We start from the raw sequence: 16,941 nt of genomic DNA on the forward strand, positions 1-16,941 counted from the left end.
TTCACACAGTTCGATTTTAGTTTCCAGAAGGGCTTATGTTGACTTCGAAAATTTAAGTTAACTTTGAGAACTGCAGTGGTTTGACAGATGTGCTTAAATTTCCACCTTGTGGTAAAACTGACATTTTTGCATCATCCACTTCTTGTTTAGTGTTGTTCTACTGTTCTCAAGCTGCCATATTTCGCTTATGCTATGCTTCCAAATATTCGCCATAATGAGTAACTTGCCATAGGATGTGACAAACTAGTCTTGGGCTTTGATTCGCGTGCTGACCTTTGTGCTCTTCAGAAAATTACTCTAGTGCATGCTGTTTCAGAGAATTCGTGAAAATATGTAAATTTTTGAGTAGTTTATAAGATGTGTAATCTCTTAGAAAACAAATGCTTTCAGCCAAGTCAATGGCAAGCTTTCAAAGAAATAAAGCCATACATTATAAGTCAAGGGAAAAAAAGGAAAGCAATGTCTATGAAGCTTTTTCAGATTTTTTGTTACCTTTTTCTATTCTTTGCATGTAAACAAGTATCTAGGCCCATTGGAAAATTGAAAGTTCTTACAGCCTAAGAGTACAAAAACCACACAACTTGATCCTAAAGGCTCACAGTAAATTTATGTTGAGGCTTTCATCTCACTCAAAAAGAATTCAAGTGTTACTCTTCATTATATTGTAGGTCTGAGACTGATTGAGATCTTTCTCTTTTCATTGTGTAACAAGAATGATCTGTAATACAGTAAATGGTTTGAACCCAGGGGTAACATGTAATAGTGTAGTTTGATTGTCTGGGTGATTGTAGTCCTCCTGAGAAGGCCTGTTGTCAGTAGTGGTGACTAGTCATCACTACTGACAATTACATTACAACGACAATTACTATTACAACAATGATCTGACTCAACAAGTTGGTTTTGCAGTATCCAGTCCGTCCAGCTGATATTACTTATGATAATATCCCTCATATTGGAGCAAGAATCAAACCAGACCAGCAAAAGGTGAGTGAGAAAGCATAGTATAATTATTGAGTTGAAAATCCAAAACTTAGAATAGAGGTTATAGAGCACCAGACTGCCATGTGGGAGGTCAAAGGTTTGAGCCCTAAACTGGCCTGACACTCAGAGTCTTAAAATAATTGCTCCATCTGACCTGTCTCCTGCATCTTCTTTGTACCAGTTTGCAAGGGACATTAAAGAACCCACACACTTTCTGTGAAGGGTAGGGAACAAAAACAAAGAGAAAATGGTTGCACATGTCAACTAAGTATTATTTTACTGGGTATCTATCTACTATCTGGGCTTTTTGAAAAAATTAGAGTGCTGGAAAAAGAAAAAAGACCAGTAGAAAGCAGGCCAGGTGGATTGTGAAAGGGAAAATGTACCCCTCCCCATTGTGTAATCCATTCCTCTGAGGAGGTGCAGTGTATCTCTCTGTTGTATTGTTTTCTGTTTAAGAATTGCTTTTATTGTGTGACCTTAATGAAGAACAGACAGTCCTGGATGGAGGGATGAATGTCTTTTGAAAGTACCTGGATGTACCTCTTATACTTTAATTGCAACATTTATAAATGATCTACTAATGTACTTTGTCTCTGGATTTTCAACTGTGAGTATAGGTTGAACTTGAACTGTCAATAAACACAAGTAGTGATGACTATTATGCACCCAGAGGAGAACAAATTGCACATAATGTGAATGGTTCTGCTCTGTTATCTGCCTCTGAAGGAAAAGAATCATTTTTTTCCAGGTAATAACATCTCCAAATTCCTTTTGAAAATTGACCATAGTATGTCAATTAACATAACATTTAAAGCAATACTGGGTAATGTAAAATTTAATACTCATTCTGTACAATTTATCACTTTTCATTCTTTTTTCAATTTGCCACCAATCAATAATTCTGTTGGAAAATGTTTAACCCTGTACACCCTAACATCAGTATTTATATCCTTCATAGTGTACTCTATGCATTTCCAAAGGTGCTGACAAAGAGAATTTGATTAGCTATCAAGCTCCTTTCATTATATTCTCTTGTGCTTAGCCAAGCTGGTAAGCATTTTTCTTTTGGCCAGATATAAGCCAGTAAACTGCAGGATTTTTAAATGCCCTGGTTGTTCCACAGGAATACCTTTTTTTTCACAATGAAATGTGTGGTTTTTTTCCTCACTCTTATTAGTGATAAGATGGATAAACAAGTGCTTTCTTCATCAAGAGCCTCAGAGGATGTGAGTCGATATTCTGTGGGCATTCTCAAAGGAGGTACCTTAATAGAAATTATTTCTTTGCTTAGTTATGAGGAAATAGTTATTGCTGTAGTTGGGAGATGTACATGTAATTGAACTTGAAAAATCCAAAGACTTACTGTAAACACTGGCATTTAAGCTGTGCCCTTTTTCCCAAAATTTTTGTAACAAATCAGGGTTGCAGCCTCTCTGTGACTGTCTGGAAAAACCTGTTGCAAATTTGCATAGATATGAACTACTGGTACTCGTGGGAAATGTACAAATCTGTTGTAAACCAACAAGAACTTTATAAAAATATACTAGGATAGATATATTGTTTTGTCAGTTTGGTAGCTTCTTTAAGAGCCATATCTGTTCTTAAGCATAAGCTTATATTCCAAACCTTCTTTATTAAGAGACTGTTTTATTGGTTTAAGGACACCTAAACTTCTTTGGGCAGCTTTAAACTTTACTAGACAAGGAACCCTGCTGTACATTACTCTGATGAAATTTATTGCTCTAAAAGCTACTTGTGTCCCCTTTCTTCCGAACAAATGCCTGGCTGCTAAGCTACAAGCAACCCAACCAACAAACTTAAGATTTCCTGTTGTTTTATGTGAATTCTGTTGAAAATCTGACAGAAATGAGAAAAACAAAATACTGGTTGAAGAATACCAGTGTAAGTTCAAAGATAAGTCTTTGATGTCTGTTCTATTACTAACAGCTGAAACTATGGGTAAGGATTCAAAGTATTGTAGTATTCATATGTCCAACAAAGCAACCAAAATAAAGCAACTTTCTTTAAGACTCCACTTGTGATATCTTTTGGTTTGCTTTCAAAAAACTTTTTTTTCCAAAATTTGAGTTAAAAAAACTCGAGGTGTGGCTTATCTGCAAGTGCATCCTATACACCAGTGTTTACAGTACTTAAACACAAGGCACTGCTAACAAAGTTTTATACTTGCTTTTTGTTGGGTTATCTAACAAACCCTTTCTATTTTGATTGCCTGACTTTTTATTTATTCAGTTATGGAGAATTTCTCCTGTTACATTAAACTTTTCTTCCACTACTACATTTCTTGATAAAAACCCCAAAGTGGGATTTGAAGGCTCAACAATTATACTTTGCTAACAATAGCAAACATTTTGCGAAACAATATGCTTTTTGGGATATCAGAAACATCTGTTCCTGCATGAAGATCTAATGTGAGAGCCTTGTACAAGGCAGGTTGAATTCTCTCCAACCAAGGAATGATAGTCAAGAGAGCATAAACTATGCGCAAATTACAACTTGCCTTATCACACTACTTATGAACAGTGCTTGAAATTCAGAAAACTACAACTTTAAAGGATGTTTATGGTTTGTCTGACTACTTATGAGAGAAGTTTATCATATAAAATTTATTAAACTCTACAGGAGAGTTGCACCTGACACCTGTACATGGTGTATTACAGCTCAGGCCAAGTTTTGAATATCTTAACAAAGGTGAAGCAAATGTGAATCAGGCTTCCAATCCTACAGATGAAGGTAACCCACAGAGCAATTAAATAATTTACACATAATTAATTTCATTTGTGGTTTTCAGTTAGAGTTTTCTCTTATAATTCATATTTTTTCTTGGATTAAAATTTGTCACACTAGTTTAATTTTTTTTGTTTTTGTCTTTAATTGATTATCATTTTGTGAAGTAAAGGAAAGAAATAATGAATTAGTTTGAAATGCCATTTTGCTAAGAATTTGGAACACAACAATTTTTATAATTTCATCATTACCTTTTAGGATACTTCCTAATTAAATATAACAACATTATTACTGTAGCTGGGATTACTATGTGTGATAAAATGCCTGTTTTTTCATCAGGAGATTCGCAAGATGAGGAAGAGGAGGCAAAACCACTCACTGTTAGTGATGCTAGCCCTCATACATGTACATGTATTATTAATATTACATTTAGTCTCGTATAATCCTTGGTCATTAGCATCTTTAGGATTTTCTTTTAGCACTATCATGTGACATGACAATTTTGCAGCAGTGTTTTTTTATGCATCTTTGATGTCTGGGGATGGACTACTCCTTCCACTGCTTACTCCTCAGAAATCAAGGTTATAGTTCATCAGAAGAAGTTTATAGGACCAAAGAGAATCTGTAAAAACGAGGAGACCTCAGGAGCTGTGACAGTTTCTGTTTCAGCTTTCATGAGAGATTTATTTGTTATTCTCAAGAAGCTAGTTGAGTTTTTCTTGGTAGTGTCTTGTGCAACTCTTAAGCCCATCTCAAACTTTCCACATGCATCACTAACTTAATTTAATCAAGTGTAACAAGAACCACTACTCAAAAATATGGGTATGCAATATACATAAAATGACGATAATGCGATTTTGAAAGAGTGTTCACTTTGGAACTTAGCATGTTTTTTGTAGCTTCTTTAACAATTTTGAAAATGTCCTGCCCCAATAATTTTCCAGGTCAAGTTTGCACGCCCTGAAACAGAGCGAGCAAAGGCTCAGCGGCTGTCATCTTTTAAATACTTGGAGCAAAAGAAAGCAGAAGAACCCTGGAAAACCATGGAATTTTATAATCCTCAGGTACCGTTTTGTGATTGCATAATTTTTAATTAATACATGACAGCTAGAGTGAACTCTAGTGAGCAAGGTCCCACTAACTTTTGTTTATAGCAGCCATAGGAGCAACAGTGGAACCTGAAAGATTCCTTAAAGGGAGTGTGGGTTACAATGATGGAGGTTTCACATCAACTTGACTCTGATGATAACTTTTCCTTGGCCTGCTAATATTTCAGTTGCTATCATTGACACCATTTTTGTTCACGACTATTCACATCAGAATGATCAAACTACACCCTCAAAATGCATATATTTATGTTCACCACTTGCTGTTCTTTCATTTTTGTTTCCTTTTTTCCTTCTAGAATGATATTGCTGGTGTAGAACATAGTTTGTTATTTTGTCGAGAAATGGAATCAGAGTCACCAGAGTTCAACCTCCATCCAAGGTATTTTTAATTAAATTACTGTGACTTTATGAAAAACATTTATTTTTTTCTCAGAGAGCATGTTAATGAATCCTGCAATCTGTGTGGTTCTTAGTGCAGTCTTATCTCTGCCCACAGGCTCGGGAATGCTTTTTTGAGTCGCCAAGTACATCCCTAGCTTTGTTGCCATTTTTCAAACATACATTTGAATTTTAATTACAATTACTTCCCTTGCCATTTACTTACTGAGCTGAGGTATTCTTTTTACATCGATCATTGATGGAAGGGAATGATACTTTCTGTATGATCGTAGAGTGTTTGTGAAGAAAAAGTTGCTGTGACAGTCATTGAACTTGAGTTTGTTTGCCAAACTGGTGCTGTTGTTTTTTCAAAAGTGTACATAATTAGGCTTTTTTACACACTCTCTACTTGACAGGTGTCAGATTATGACAGAGTCCAGTAAAACAAATGTTTCAAAGTTTGTTTTGAAGCCTTTTAAATCACATTTACAATTACAAGCTCCCAATTGGCTTGTCAGCTCAGTTACTAGCTCCCAATTGGCTTGTCAGCTCAGTTGGTGGAGCACTGCTATAGTATTTTCGACATCATGGGTTCAACTCTTACATAGGCCTGAATTTTTTTTCAGGTTTTATTTTCACTACTGCTAAAGCAGTGTTCATTACTCCAAAGATTACTGTCATATTCATGTATTGTAAATAATATTATCATCAATAATAGATTTTTCTGGCATTCACCAAGATATGTTGGATTGAAGGAAAACCCACAACAAAACAGAACAAAGTGAAGACATTACTAAACACGCAGGGTTAATGTCATTATGGAGTAAAATAATTGATAGCTTGTATTACTAATTGCACAAGTGTCAGTTGGAGGGTGCTGAATTGACAAATGGAAACAGTCCCAAGAGTTAGATTTGGTCTTCTCCCTTCAGATTTAGAAATTAGGTGTACCTTAACTGTGCAAAAAAATTTGCCTTTTTTTGAGCGATCTGATCAGCAACATTCGCATCTTACAGCCTCTAATTGTTGAATGAGGTATCATGAATATGGTGGATTAAGAAGTCATGAAATGAAGAAAGTGAATAACAACAGGAAGCCTTTGCAACTGAAAAGTTGATAGTAAACTCTTATGCATCTTTCCACCACCCGACAGTGAATTATTTGGATCCCAATTGGGATTTCTTATATACCAGAAATTTGTCACTGTATGATTTTCCTTTGTCAGCTGTGTGATTGCATGTTATGGCAAACAAAGGACATTCAGTGTGTGCAAAGTAGAGAATGCTTTATGGTCTGAGGTCATCACTATCATGTGTGGCAATGTTGGTTGTATTTTGAATATTAAACCTTGTTTTTGTGTTTCTCACAATTGTCATTTTTTAAATAGGGATTACTTGAAGTTATTGACTCCATCTACTTCTCAGGAAGAAAGGTATTGAGCTTCTTATTTTTGTTTTTGTTCCTTGCTTAATCAGGTCCAGTGTAAAGGTGAAACTCAGCGGAGTTTTTAAATTTGTTTCAGCCACATGATTTCTGCTGAGGACATGAATGTGTTCACATTTTAGGCCAATTTTATCTTTCATTTTGTACCACCAATGGGTGGAAAGACTTCATAGTCAGTAGTTTTTTGATTAAATTTGCTGTAATTTCCCAACTGACTGTTGATTATTTTTCAGTTCCAAGCCACCTGTACCCAGTAATGTGTTATCCATGACACAGCTCAAGACTATGGACTTGGCAGATCAAGTCAGGGCTCTTCTTATCAAGGGTGAGTCCTTTAACTTGCTTTTTGCGTATCAATTGGATATACAATCAAATTTCTCAAAAACTTATACAACAACAGAGTGTACCAAGACCAAGACCAAGATAGGAATGGAAGGATCCTGTGGTGGTCAATGCTTATCATACTGTTTGCAAAGTGGGAAGATGTACCAGTAATGGTTTCTTTAGATATTTATTTACTCTCTTTATTCTTATGTGCTATTCTGTCCATCTCCAGCCAAAGTGATCAGTTTCTCACAGCTGTGCAGACTCTTGTCCCCAGCAGCAAAGGAAGCATCAGTTTTGAAATGCTTACAGCAATATGCTGTCCTGGTGCAGGGTTGCTGGGTAGTGAAAAGGTAAGAGCCTTTTTGCTAGAACCTTCTCTTTGGTACATTTAAGTATACACAATATGGCAGCTTATTTTTCAACAGTATTTCAACTGAAAATATTCTTAGTTGTGGTGACTTGGTGGTGGGTAATGTGTCTTTTTTTTCCAAAAGTGAGTTGTTGTATCCAGAGGGAACCATCAGTCCTAGTGGTGGAATTGCTGCTGATATTTTATGCAAAGGAAGAGACTATTTAGTAAGTTCAGGAATTTTTGTTTGGTTATGATATTTTTTACCTCAAGACAAAATTGTTTTTTTTCTATTGCATTACAATACCATTCAAATGATATCTTTGAAGGGAATGGGCTCAACTTGAAGCAATTATTTTCAACTGCAAAAATTGCACAACCTTTAGAAATTGCTTACAGTTATGAACAAGGAAGAGGAGGAGGTATATATTAAGAGAATTTCTGCTAGCTTTTGGATGGACCTTGCTCCCCCCAACAAGAGCTTCATGTAACAGGTAGTTGTGCTTGGAAAGGGGCTGCAAGACAAAACCCAAACACGGGAGCCTCCTTTAAAGCTAAACAGACTGCTGTAAGAGGATTTGTAGGTGGAGGTAGACTGGTGGTAAGCAGCTCTTAAAGAAACACCCGTGGTTGTAGAAGTTACCTTGATTTAGTTATCAGCACATCAGTCCTCATGTATGTAGAGACTGGTTTGACCTGCCTTAGAGGTGATTCTCTCTTTTGCTATTTCAATTTGCTTATTGGCTTCATTTTTATACCATTTCTTTGTAGATGTGGAGATTTACCCAGAGCAGAGTAGTTGTACGAAAAGATATCAAATCAGTTACAAAGGTCAGATTTGAATTCATGTAAAGTACTCCCTGCCTCCTGCATCAATAATAATTTAACCCCCTAAAAGAATCCAGTATCTAATTTCTCCTTCCAACATTGCCCCTGAATCAAACATTTAGGTCACAAGAATAAAGGAAACGATCACTTATTTTAAGAAGCTCTTGTTTGTTCAACAAATTCTCTTTGTCAGTACTTTTGGAAATGTATAGAGAACAGTTTGGAGAATATGCATACTGATGTTGGGTACAAAGGGTTGAAATGATCACCACACTTGTTACACTTTATGATTTTAGAATCATTTTATGTACTTGCCTTGTTTGATTAACAAGAAATAATTTGTTGTAAAAATTAACCTAAAGCAAACAGTACATGCAGAGCCGATTGAAAGCAACACTTTTCATGTCTATGAGGACAGAATGTGTCATTTCTCTGGTGACGAAGAGGCACATTTAGTAACATCTTCTGAAAGTCTGTGGTGTAGACGTCATAATTAGCTGTACAATTACTTTTTAACAATCAGCAATTCTTGTCTTTTTCAGTTACCGAGTGAGGACATCAAAGAAATGCTAGATCAGGTGAGCTGACATCATCAATTGCAAGGATTTATCAAAGATGTAATATGTATCAATAAATATTATCAATTCATTCATTGATTGTACGCGCAAGACTAAGAGAAAACTCTTAAATCCCGCTCTGCAAAGAATTACGGCTGCAACCACCTGTTCAGCAGCTATGATCTCACACTGAGCTCATTAGAAGAACTTCATGGACAAACAGGACAAGCATTTTAGCATTGTTTATATGAATTAAATGAAGACCGTATCCTTTGGATGACAATTTTTTTTCTCATTAATCGTTTACCAGATAATATGCACAGGTTCGATAATACCCTTTCGGAATTAGCCTCTATTTCATATACAGGAGAAAATTGGGATCTCTTCTATATACGTGTACGCTATTTTTGATCATATTCCTTTACGGGGAGAAAAGAAGTCATTCGCATTTTTCACGCCCTCGATATGTGGCTTCGTGGCTCAGTAGGTAGTAGCACTCAACTACTTTCTGAGAGGCGTGGGTTCAATCCCCGTTCTAGCCTGAATTTTTGCAAATTTCTTTTACTGCGATAATTTTAATTTCAGTAGGTCACCTTCGACAGTTACGAGTGCTCAAGAATGATGTGGGTGTTTTTAATCAGCCTTGAGTTTAATGTATACTCACAGGACTAGAAGTCTGCACTCCTACTCAGTATTATTAGCTATTTCAGTAACAAACTTTCTCGTTTTCATTGTTAACTAGATGTCGCGAATGAAAGTAACTATAGGCTGGGAGTTTGTGCTGCCATATGATATAGAGTTTGTTCAAAAGTAAGTATAACGTCCAATTTCGCTCAGACTAAGGGCTTAACGCTCGAAACGACAGTTCAAAGTCGTCGACACATCTGCGATTTCATACGCCGATCTCGGCGATCGGGCGAAAATCGCCAGGTGTGCCCGGTGCGGCGATGGCGATTTTCGCCGATCACCGCGATAGACGTATAAAATCGCCGATATCTGATAAGCCTGATATTGGCGATTTTATACGCCGATTGGAATCGGCGAATAAAATTTGCCAGGTGTGACACCGGCTTAAGAAACTCTTTACGGTGGCCAATTTACTTCATCAACTTAGTTGGTAAAACCAATTTAAATTGTTATATCCTATCGAATGACTTATACCAAGAGACATCAAGAAAAATGAACGGTCCGCCGATTATTTTATCCTGGAGAAGCGTATGAAACTTTGAAGAGATTAGATATTCTCCCAACTGTGGCTTTAAGTACAATTCTTTGTTTGTATCGTCCTTGAACCCTCATTTTGTTTTACTGTTCATTGTCAATCGATGAGATCAGTTCTTTATTTGTTTATTTATTTATCGGTAGGCACCCTGATGTTTACAAACAGCAGTTGACCATGTGGGAAGCCAAGTATCAAGTGTAAGTATATTTTCTTTTCCTTCTTATCGATAGAAAGTTAACCCTTTGCCCCGTTGAGGTAACTAGTATATAATTTCTCCTCACAATATTGTCCCTGAATCACATAGTGAGGTCATGACAAAAAAGGAAAATGATCACTAAGTAAGAAAGCTCTTGATTTTTCGACAAATTCTCCTCCTCAACACCTTAGGAAATTTATTGAGATCATTATGGAGAATGTGCATACTGATGTTAGGATGTAAACGGCTAAGTCAACCGGAGCTAGTTCCGATCTCTAAAGCGACAAAAAGGGTTGTTACTTCCCCTACATGGACTCCTTGTCCAGAGCAGGTTACTCAATCCTCTCTATCGAATTTATCTGGTTTCCTCAGTTGTGCTGCGCTGGTAACCTTTTGTTTTCTCTGGAGGCGAGAGACTTTGAGAGTGAAGTGTTTTACCAAAGAACACAGTAACCTTGTAATGTATCGGTCTTGGATAGAACCGCTGTAACTATTAGTGTACTGCCCATTATTTGGGATCACTTTGTAATAAGGGTGACTGTCCTCAGGTTCACTGTAGTGGGGAGTTTCTTAACTTTTTCCCTAAGTGTTGCCGAGGGTGTAATTGGCGGCTGTGCCCCGAAAAGGGACCTTTAACCCCTAAGAGTGATTCGCATCTAATTTCTCCTCAAAATATCATCCCTGAATTACACATTAAGGTCACAAGAATAAAGAAAATAATCACTATCCAAAGAAGCTCTTGATTGTTAAACAAATTCTCCCTCTCAATACTAGGAAATACAAAGAGAATAGTGGGGAGAATATGAAAGCTGATGTTAGGGTGTAAAGGGTTAAGTGAAACCTTAAACAAACAACGGAAAGAGGTCTGAGAGGCGGCAGTAGACCTTCAGTAACCAGATGTTATTAGCCCCTGCTACAGGAGTTTGCAATACATTCCTTATCAACTTAATCATGCGCACTCTTAGCGCCGACTGAAGTGTCTGATCGACAGAGGTGCCCCGTTAAGAGACAGTCTAGTGTAACAGGCGACGTTATTAAGACGTTACTGACGTAAAACTATCAGATCAAATGAATTAAAAGAACGATTTTATGCTTTTCGACTTGACCGTGGGACTACGAAAAAATCTGAGGCCCACTTAAGGAGTCGTACCGCAGACTTTCGGACTTCGCAATTCGACGTTCCAATGAGTATCAGAGAGTTACAACCTAGTTCTCTGTTGCTCAGTGGTCTGGCACCGCGCCGCAAAATCCAAAAGTCTGGGGTTCAATTCCTCGGCGGTAACCCTGAACTTTTTTCTTCGTCCTACGCTTGTGAAAAGAACGAAGAACATCTTAGTATATTCGATGACCGAGCAGGGAAAAAAATGATCTTTCTCAACTTTTCTTCTAAGTCTTCAAAAACAACTGAATGTTCCAAAACAAGACAAGCTTGGAGTAGATCTTAAGAGGATGAACACTGGTGAGTTATCTAATTTCGTCGAGTCCGTGTGCTCGTTATAATGTTACGTCAGTATTACGTGATTGTTTCACGCGTGCTGCGTGTCTTGTATGATTGTTACGTTTGTGTTACATGATTGTCCCACGCTTGGTATCTGTCTGTTTTGATTGTTACGTCAGGCTTACGTGTTGTCTGAGGCACGATGTGTGTCTGTTTTGATAGCCACGTAAGTATTCTTTTGTTTTTGTTTCAAGCTTGCCGCCTGTCTGTTATGATTGTTACATCAGTGTTACGTGATTGTCTCGCGCTTGATGCGTGTTTGTTGTAACTGTTACGACAGTGTTACGTGATTGTCCTACGCTGTTTTGTTTTTACGTTGGTATTCCCTTTTTTGTCTCGCGCGTGCCTCGTGGTTGTTTCAAGTGTTTAGTTGATATTACGTTATTGTCTTGGGCCCCTCCCGCCCCGCCGAGATGATAATGTTAATTTTCCTTTCCGTCTTTTACAGATTCCTGTCCCAGCATAGGAAACAAAAGGGTTTCTAAGCCTTCCAAATCCAAGTCGAATCATGTGATGAACCACAACACATCACAGGATGGATCCACTGAGGAGGAACACTTACCAATGGAAATTGACTGTAAAGAAGTCGCTAGTAATAATATGAATCATGAACTGCGTAAGGAACCTCTGGCGACAAATGATACACATGTTCAGGATTTGCTTAAAATCTTACAGGACTTTGTTCGTGAGAAACTGCACAGAACAGTTTTAAGTTTAGCCGATTTTAAAAGGCTGTTGCTTCTCCGGCGAACTGGTGAGTGAAGTAATTAGTCATTCGTTAGGGGAGAGTTGTTTACCTCCCCCCGCCCCCCGTCGTGTCTTCCGGGAATGTGAAATTGAGCATTGAATTTTTTCAGTGGTACAGCAGTACTGGTCGAAAGGATTTTATCGTATAGCGGGTTTTGATTTGAACAGATTTTTACGATTAGTTCTTGTAACAAAAAAAAAATCAGATCTAGGGAAAATTTATCACAGTAAGGCCAATTAAGAAATGAGAACAATTCCCGGGAGAGTAGGCAAGTAGTAGGTATTTAGACCCCCTATTATTTCTAAAGTATTCAGCAAAATGCTTTTAAGGAGAGAGTTGTAACTGACAGGTAACAAAAGACGAAAATATCACTTTAACTTAAGGTTTGAATGCTCTACAAGAATGAACAGAGAAAGTCAAGAATTAGTTTTAGCAGAGATTTTAGCCATTTCGAGCGGCAAAACATTTATTTTCTCGTCACCAATCTCTAAAAGACTTCTTTAAATTTTTCAAGCTGCATGATGTGTGACTTGAATGCCTGACTGCACGCCAAGCACTCAACTTTACATGCACAAATTGAACTGAAGTAGCATTAGACTAGTCTTAAATGTAATAAAAACAGTGACATCGATATCCTCGTTCTTGTAAAGCAATATTGAGGCCCCGTTATGATTAATTTTTTTTAGTGTGATCGGATTAAACTGAGTGAGAGATAAAAAGAGTCCTGACGGTGTGAGAATATCAGATAAATTATGAGCATGAAGTCCCACTGATACTGATAGGATGCGGTCTATGACATGAGGGCAAACAAATTATTTTCTCTTTGAACCTAATGTTAATTTATTTTGTTAGCAAGCAGCCCAGGAGATCCACTATGTTCAGGAGTGCCTGACGTGCTCCTGGAAAAGGCGATCCTCGGTACAGGAGCGACAGAAATAGATTTCAAGGTGAGTACGAAACCATTCTGATCATTTTCTCGGAATTTGGCAGGATGTACTTTTATTCTTATAAAAACAATGCGGAGAAAATTGTTCGCGTCTTTGTTTGTAAGCATTTAGAGCATTTTTTTTCATTACAGTGGCCCACAGAAGCGCTGTCAGGCGATATACAGTCACGCAGACTATTTTCTTTCAGAAGCACAGGTGACTCGGCAGATGAGGTGAGGCTTTCCACAAAAGAGGTTATGTTGACGCTTTCAATTTGACAAATATCTTTTGCAGTAATGCGTTTGACTAATCTCTCCCTCAAAGAAACTAACTTTAATGAAAAAAGGTGTAAGAACGTCCTGAGACTTATTACAAAGCTTGGTTGTCCCTAATCCTCTACAGTCTAAAATCAGTATGCTTATTCTCCATACTGATCTCAATACATTTCCTCTGGTGCTGAAAAGGAGAATTTGCTTGATGATAAAGAACTTCCCTAGTTGGTGATCAATTCCCTTCATTCGCTTGACCTTAATGTGTGACTCAGGGGGGGGGGGGGATAATTTAGGGAAATTAGATGCTAGTCACTCTTAAGGTTTAAAGGGCTGATGAAGGTAGTGAGTATATTTATACCACTGTGTCTTATGTGAAAAGCCCAAATCACCTCGCTTTGTATGCTTATCGTTGGCATTTATGCTTTAGTATCGAGCTCTGTTACTGGACATGTTCAGCAAATCCTGGGTCTTGACCAGGAAAGAATTTAACGCCAGGGCCACGGAGCAGGTTGGGGCCGTGCCTGGAAGAAAGGAGTGGATGACAATCCAGCAGGTAAATGAATGTGAAGATTCTGTTGGTAACTTGAAGGCTTATCAGCTTTTATAACCAATGATTACCCTGTTTCTTAAATGTAAGGCAAATTCTTATCGCTGCTTCTGTTTGGAATACCGGTGGCCATTCAGAGTATTTTGGTCAATAAACTGTTGTCTATGCCAGAGAGCAAAGACGTGTTATCTCACTCAGTAAGAAAAAAAATGTCCATCTTTTGTGGATCAAGTCCCCTTACTTGTCGTGGAAGCCCTGTGCTTATATTTACCCTTCGGCATGACATTTTTTACAATGCAATGGTAAATGAATCAGGAAGCGTACATCCAGGTATGCACTCGACTGTCACAGCTGATCGGTTTAGTGAGAACACATGAAGATTTTTCAACGTTGACTTCTCTCTGTCTCCCCAAAGCCGAACTTACACCCACTAACCATTTGGCGTCCGAATATCCACCTCGTCACTTAAGCCTTATGGCACGTAAAATTCTCGAGCCACGCGTGCGAAACATAAACTGAATAGTGCGCACTCAAAATAAGGTATATTTATGATTACGATAACAATGAGTAATTCACAAGTGTAGTTAAAATGTTCAAGTTATTTTGTTTTCTTTTTAGGATTTGCTTGAGAGGATGAGCAACAGGCATAGCCAGTGGTATCTGCGGGGAACATCTACCATTCTAACAAATCTATAGCTCCTGGTGGATAAACCATGTCGTTTTCTGCTCATTGGCAGACAAGCTTCACGAAAGGCGAGGCTGACATCGAGTCAAGCATGCGCATCACCCAGTTGACGTTCAGAGTTTGACTGTTCTCACCGAACAGTGTAATCCTTAATATGAGGACAAAAAAGCTTGGTCTTAAATGAATATCTGCGGGCGATAGTTTATTTTTTTCCTCGGAAAAGACGTACAAATTTTATTCACATAATTGCATAAAAGTTTGGTAGAAAGAAATGAAACTACTGCATGTACTAAATGAAACGCCGCGGCGGTTTAGAAATTTATAACTTTTCCGTTGAACCGTTTATGTAAGGGCAGTTTCTATTCCAAAATCACATTTTGTAAACACTGACAATAATCACGCTATGTAAAACAAAGACATGTTTAAGTTCTAATTTCTCGCTTTTTTTTTTTTTCGCGATAGATTCATAATGGGCCTAATTGGAATATCAGTGCAACATGGCTTGGTTAGATTATTGAGTTTTTCCAAGAATCCATAAAAAATGCTGCCCTCTGTTGTTTTAGGGTGGCATTATTCGTGGGCAGTGTCTAGCGGTTATTTTACATCCAATTGCGCCTTGTTTTGGTGAGCGGTGTTTATCTGAGTAAATACGGTAAATGAAATTTGTCTCTTAATTACATAATCCGTAACAAGCTTGTAGTCGCTGGAGAAGTTTGAAAATTTAGCTTGTTGTTTTTCTCGATTGTCTCCTGTGGCAAGAAAGAATGTCTTCACCTTGCACAGTAACGTGTAGCAAATCATCGTCAACAGAGTAAAAATTGCAGCTTATTCTTCGGTTTTTTAGAACACTTTTTTTATATTCCGGTGAAACAAGATCAATGCAAAAAAAATTTTAACCCCTCTGCTTTTTGACTCTAGTTTTCAAAGTAATTCGTTCTTGCTGAATTGAATATCTTTTATATTACGAGGATTTTGTTTTATCTCAGGCGTCCTAGAATATTAGAATAACCTTGGTTCAGAAGTCTGGATAAAGTAAACTATTGCTCGTAGATAAATGCCCTTTATGCAGAAGGGCCTACCGAGTTAAATTACATCAGTGTGAAAACGCAAACAAGAAAGGCCTCTTTGAAGACCACTACAGAAATCGAGTCGCAATCCTCACCCACTGTGTGAAGCTGATTCAACCAGGGGCCTTTCACCACTGTGGCTGGCAATATGACCAGATTATCACTCTTCTTGGACTTCGTTCCTCGAAAGAGTTCAACCAAGTGGAAAACTATTGAACAATTTGAAACAATGTATACAACAATAGGACTTATTTATTATGTGCTCAGATTACAGTGAATTGAAATTTCACATGTCAAATGACTGTACTAGATGTTTCATAGCAAAAAATTAAAAACGCATTTCGTGAACTGATCTTTCTGAAGTAGAGGGTTAGTTACTGTGACCCACAACCACCATGGCAAATTTGTTTTCACCGCGGTAAAAATCCATCTTCTTTGCTAAATTTTCTCTTCCTTCCATCCACTAAGGTGATTCAGCGAGCGAGAAGACATGACAGACCCTGGGAACCAAGTGGGGTTAAGATTTTCTTCTCGAGGAGATTTACGCCACACATCACATCATTGAAGTTCGTGAGGTGCAATGGGAAGGGTTCGCTCATAGCCCAATATTCCTGATAAGTATTGAAAATTGAAAAATTATTTTTAAATTTTAGACCCTTGAAAGTATGAAGCCTAAAAGCCTTCTATTTTCTTTTTTTCCGGAACTATTAATTGCAGCTCGGTTAACAGTGCTGTGGAAAATTTTGCATTTTTGACGGTTGACGGTTAACCACATTGAAAACGTCTTATAGTGGTGCCAATAGTTGTTTTACTTCCGACTAGTAAGCATGTTTTAAATAAGACTGAGGAAGAGCAGGTGTATAATGAGAGTGGTTATTGTTTTAAGGTAAAATGCAAGGATACTTTGCAGTTATGCAAATCCCTTAAAAAGTACAACTTTGACTCTTCTGTATCCCGGCAAACAACTTCATCATGTGCTCAAGTTTGTGGCAATTATTTCGACAATGCCGCTACTGTTATCCTTCTTCCAAATTAACAAAGATTTACAAGATGGTAGAGA

At 37.6% G+C, this 16,941-nt stretch overlaps 1 protein-coding gene across 3 annotated transcripts in view; it reads left to right on the forward strand.

The window, feature by feature from the left end:
- The window catches only part of LOC131783144 (DNA-directed RNA polymerase III subunit RPC5-like), a 145,277-nt gene extending 129,044 nt beyond the window's left edge, over positions 1 to 16,233 (forward strand). The window contains exons 3-23 of one of the 3 annotated variants that reach the window (XM_066170538.1): positions 907 to 984; positions 1,602 to 1,732; positions 2,162 to 2,244; positions 3,625 to 3,735; positions 4,069 to 4,109; positions 4,674 to 4,793; positions 5,135 to 5,217; positions 6,604 to 6,648; positions 6,893 to 6,984; positions 7,216 to 7,336; positions 7,481 to 7,562; positions 8,107 to 8,166; positions 8,706 to 8,741; positions 9,463 to 9,530; positions 10,086 to 10,139; positions 11,530 to 11,597; positions 12,085 to 12,390; positions 13,237 to 13,331; positions 13,463 to 13,543; positions 14,010 to 14,135; positions 14,748 to 16,233. In XM_066170538.1, the coding sequence (XP_066026635.1) occupies positions 907 to 984; positions 1,602 to 1,732; positions 2,162 to 2,244; positions 3,625 to 3,735; positions 4,069 to 4,109; positions 4,674 to 4,793; positions 5,135 to 5,217; positions 6,604 to 6,648; positions 6,893 to 6,984; positions 7,216 to 7,336; positions 7,481 to 7,562; positions 8,107 to 8,166; positions 8,706 to 8,741; positions 9,463 to 9,530; positions 10,086 to 10,139; positions 11,530 to 11,597; positions 12,085 to 12,390; positions 13,237 to 13,331; positions 13,463 to 13,543; positions 14,010 to 14,135; positions 14,748 to 14,825 (1,959 nt within the window). In that variant the 3' untranslated portion in view covers positions 14,826 to 16,233. Of the gene's footprint in view, positions 1 to 906; positions 985 to 1,601; positions 1,733 to 1,942; positions 2,035 to 2,161; positions 2,245 to 3,624; positions 3,736 to 4,068; positions 4,110 to 4,673; positions 4,794 to 5,134; positions 5,218 to 6,603; positions 6,649 to 6,892; positions 6,985 to 7,215; positions 7,337 to 7,480; positions 7,563 to 8,106; positions 8,167 to 8,705; positions 8,742 to 9,462; positions 9,531 to 10,085; positions 10,140 to 11,529; positions 11,598 to 12,084; positions 12,391 to 13,236; positions 13,332 to 13,462; positions 13,544 to 14,009; positions 14,136 to 14,747 lie in introns of those variants that run through there. The other 2 variants (XM_066170540.1, XM_066170539.1) reach the window with 2 other exon arrangements.
- The last annotated feature ends 708 nt before the right edge of the window (positions 16,234 to 16,941 follow it).

This window comes from Pocillopora verrucosa, chromosome 8 (genome assembly GCF_036669915.1).
Source record: "Pocillopora verrucosa isolate sample1 chromosome 8, ASM3666991v2, whole genome shotgun sequence".
NCBI lineage: Eukaryota > Metazoa > Cnidaria > Anthozoa > Scleractinia > Pocilloporidae > Pocillopora > Pocillopora verrucosa.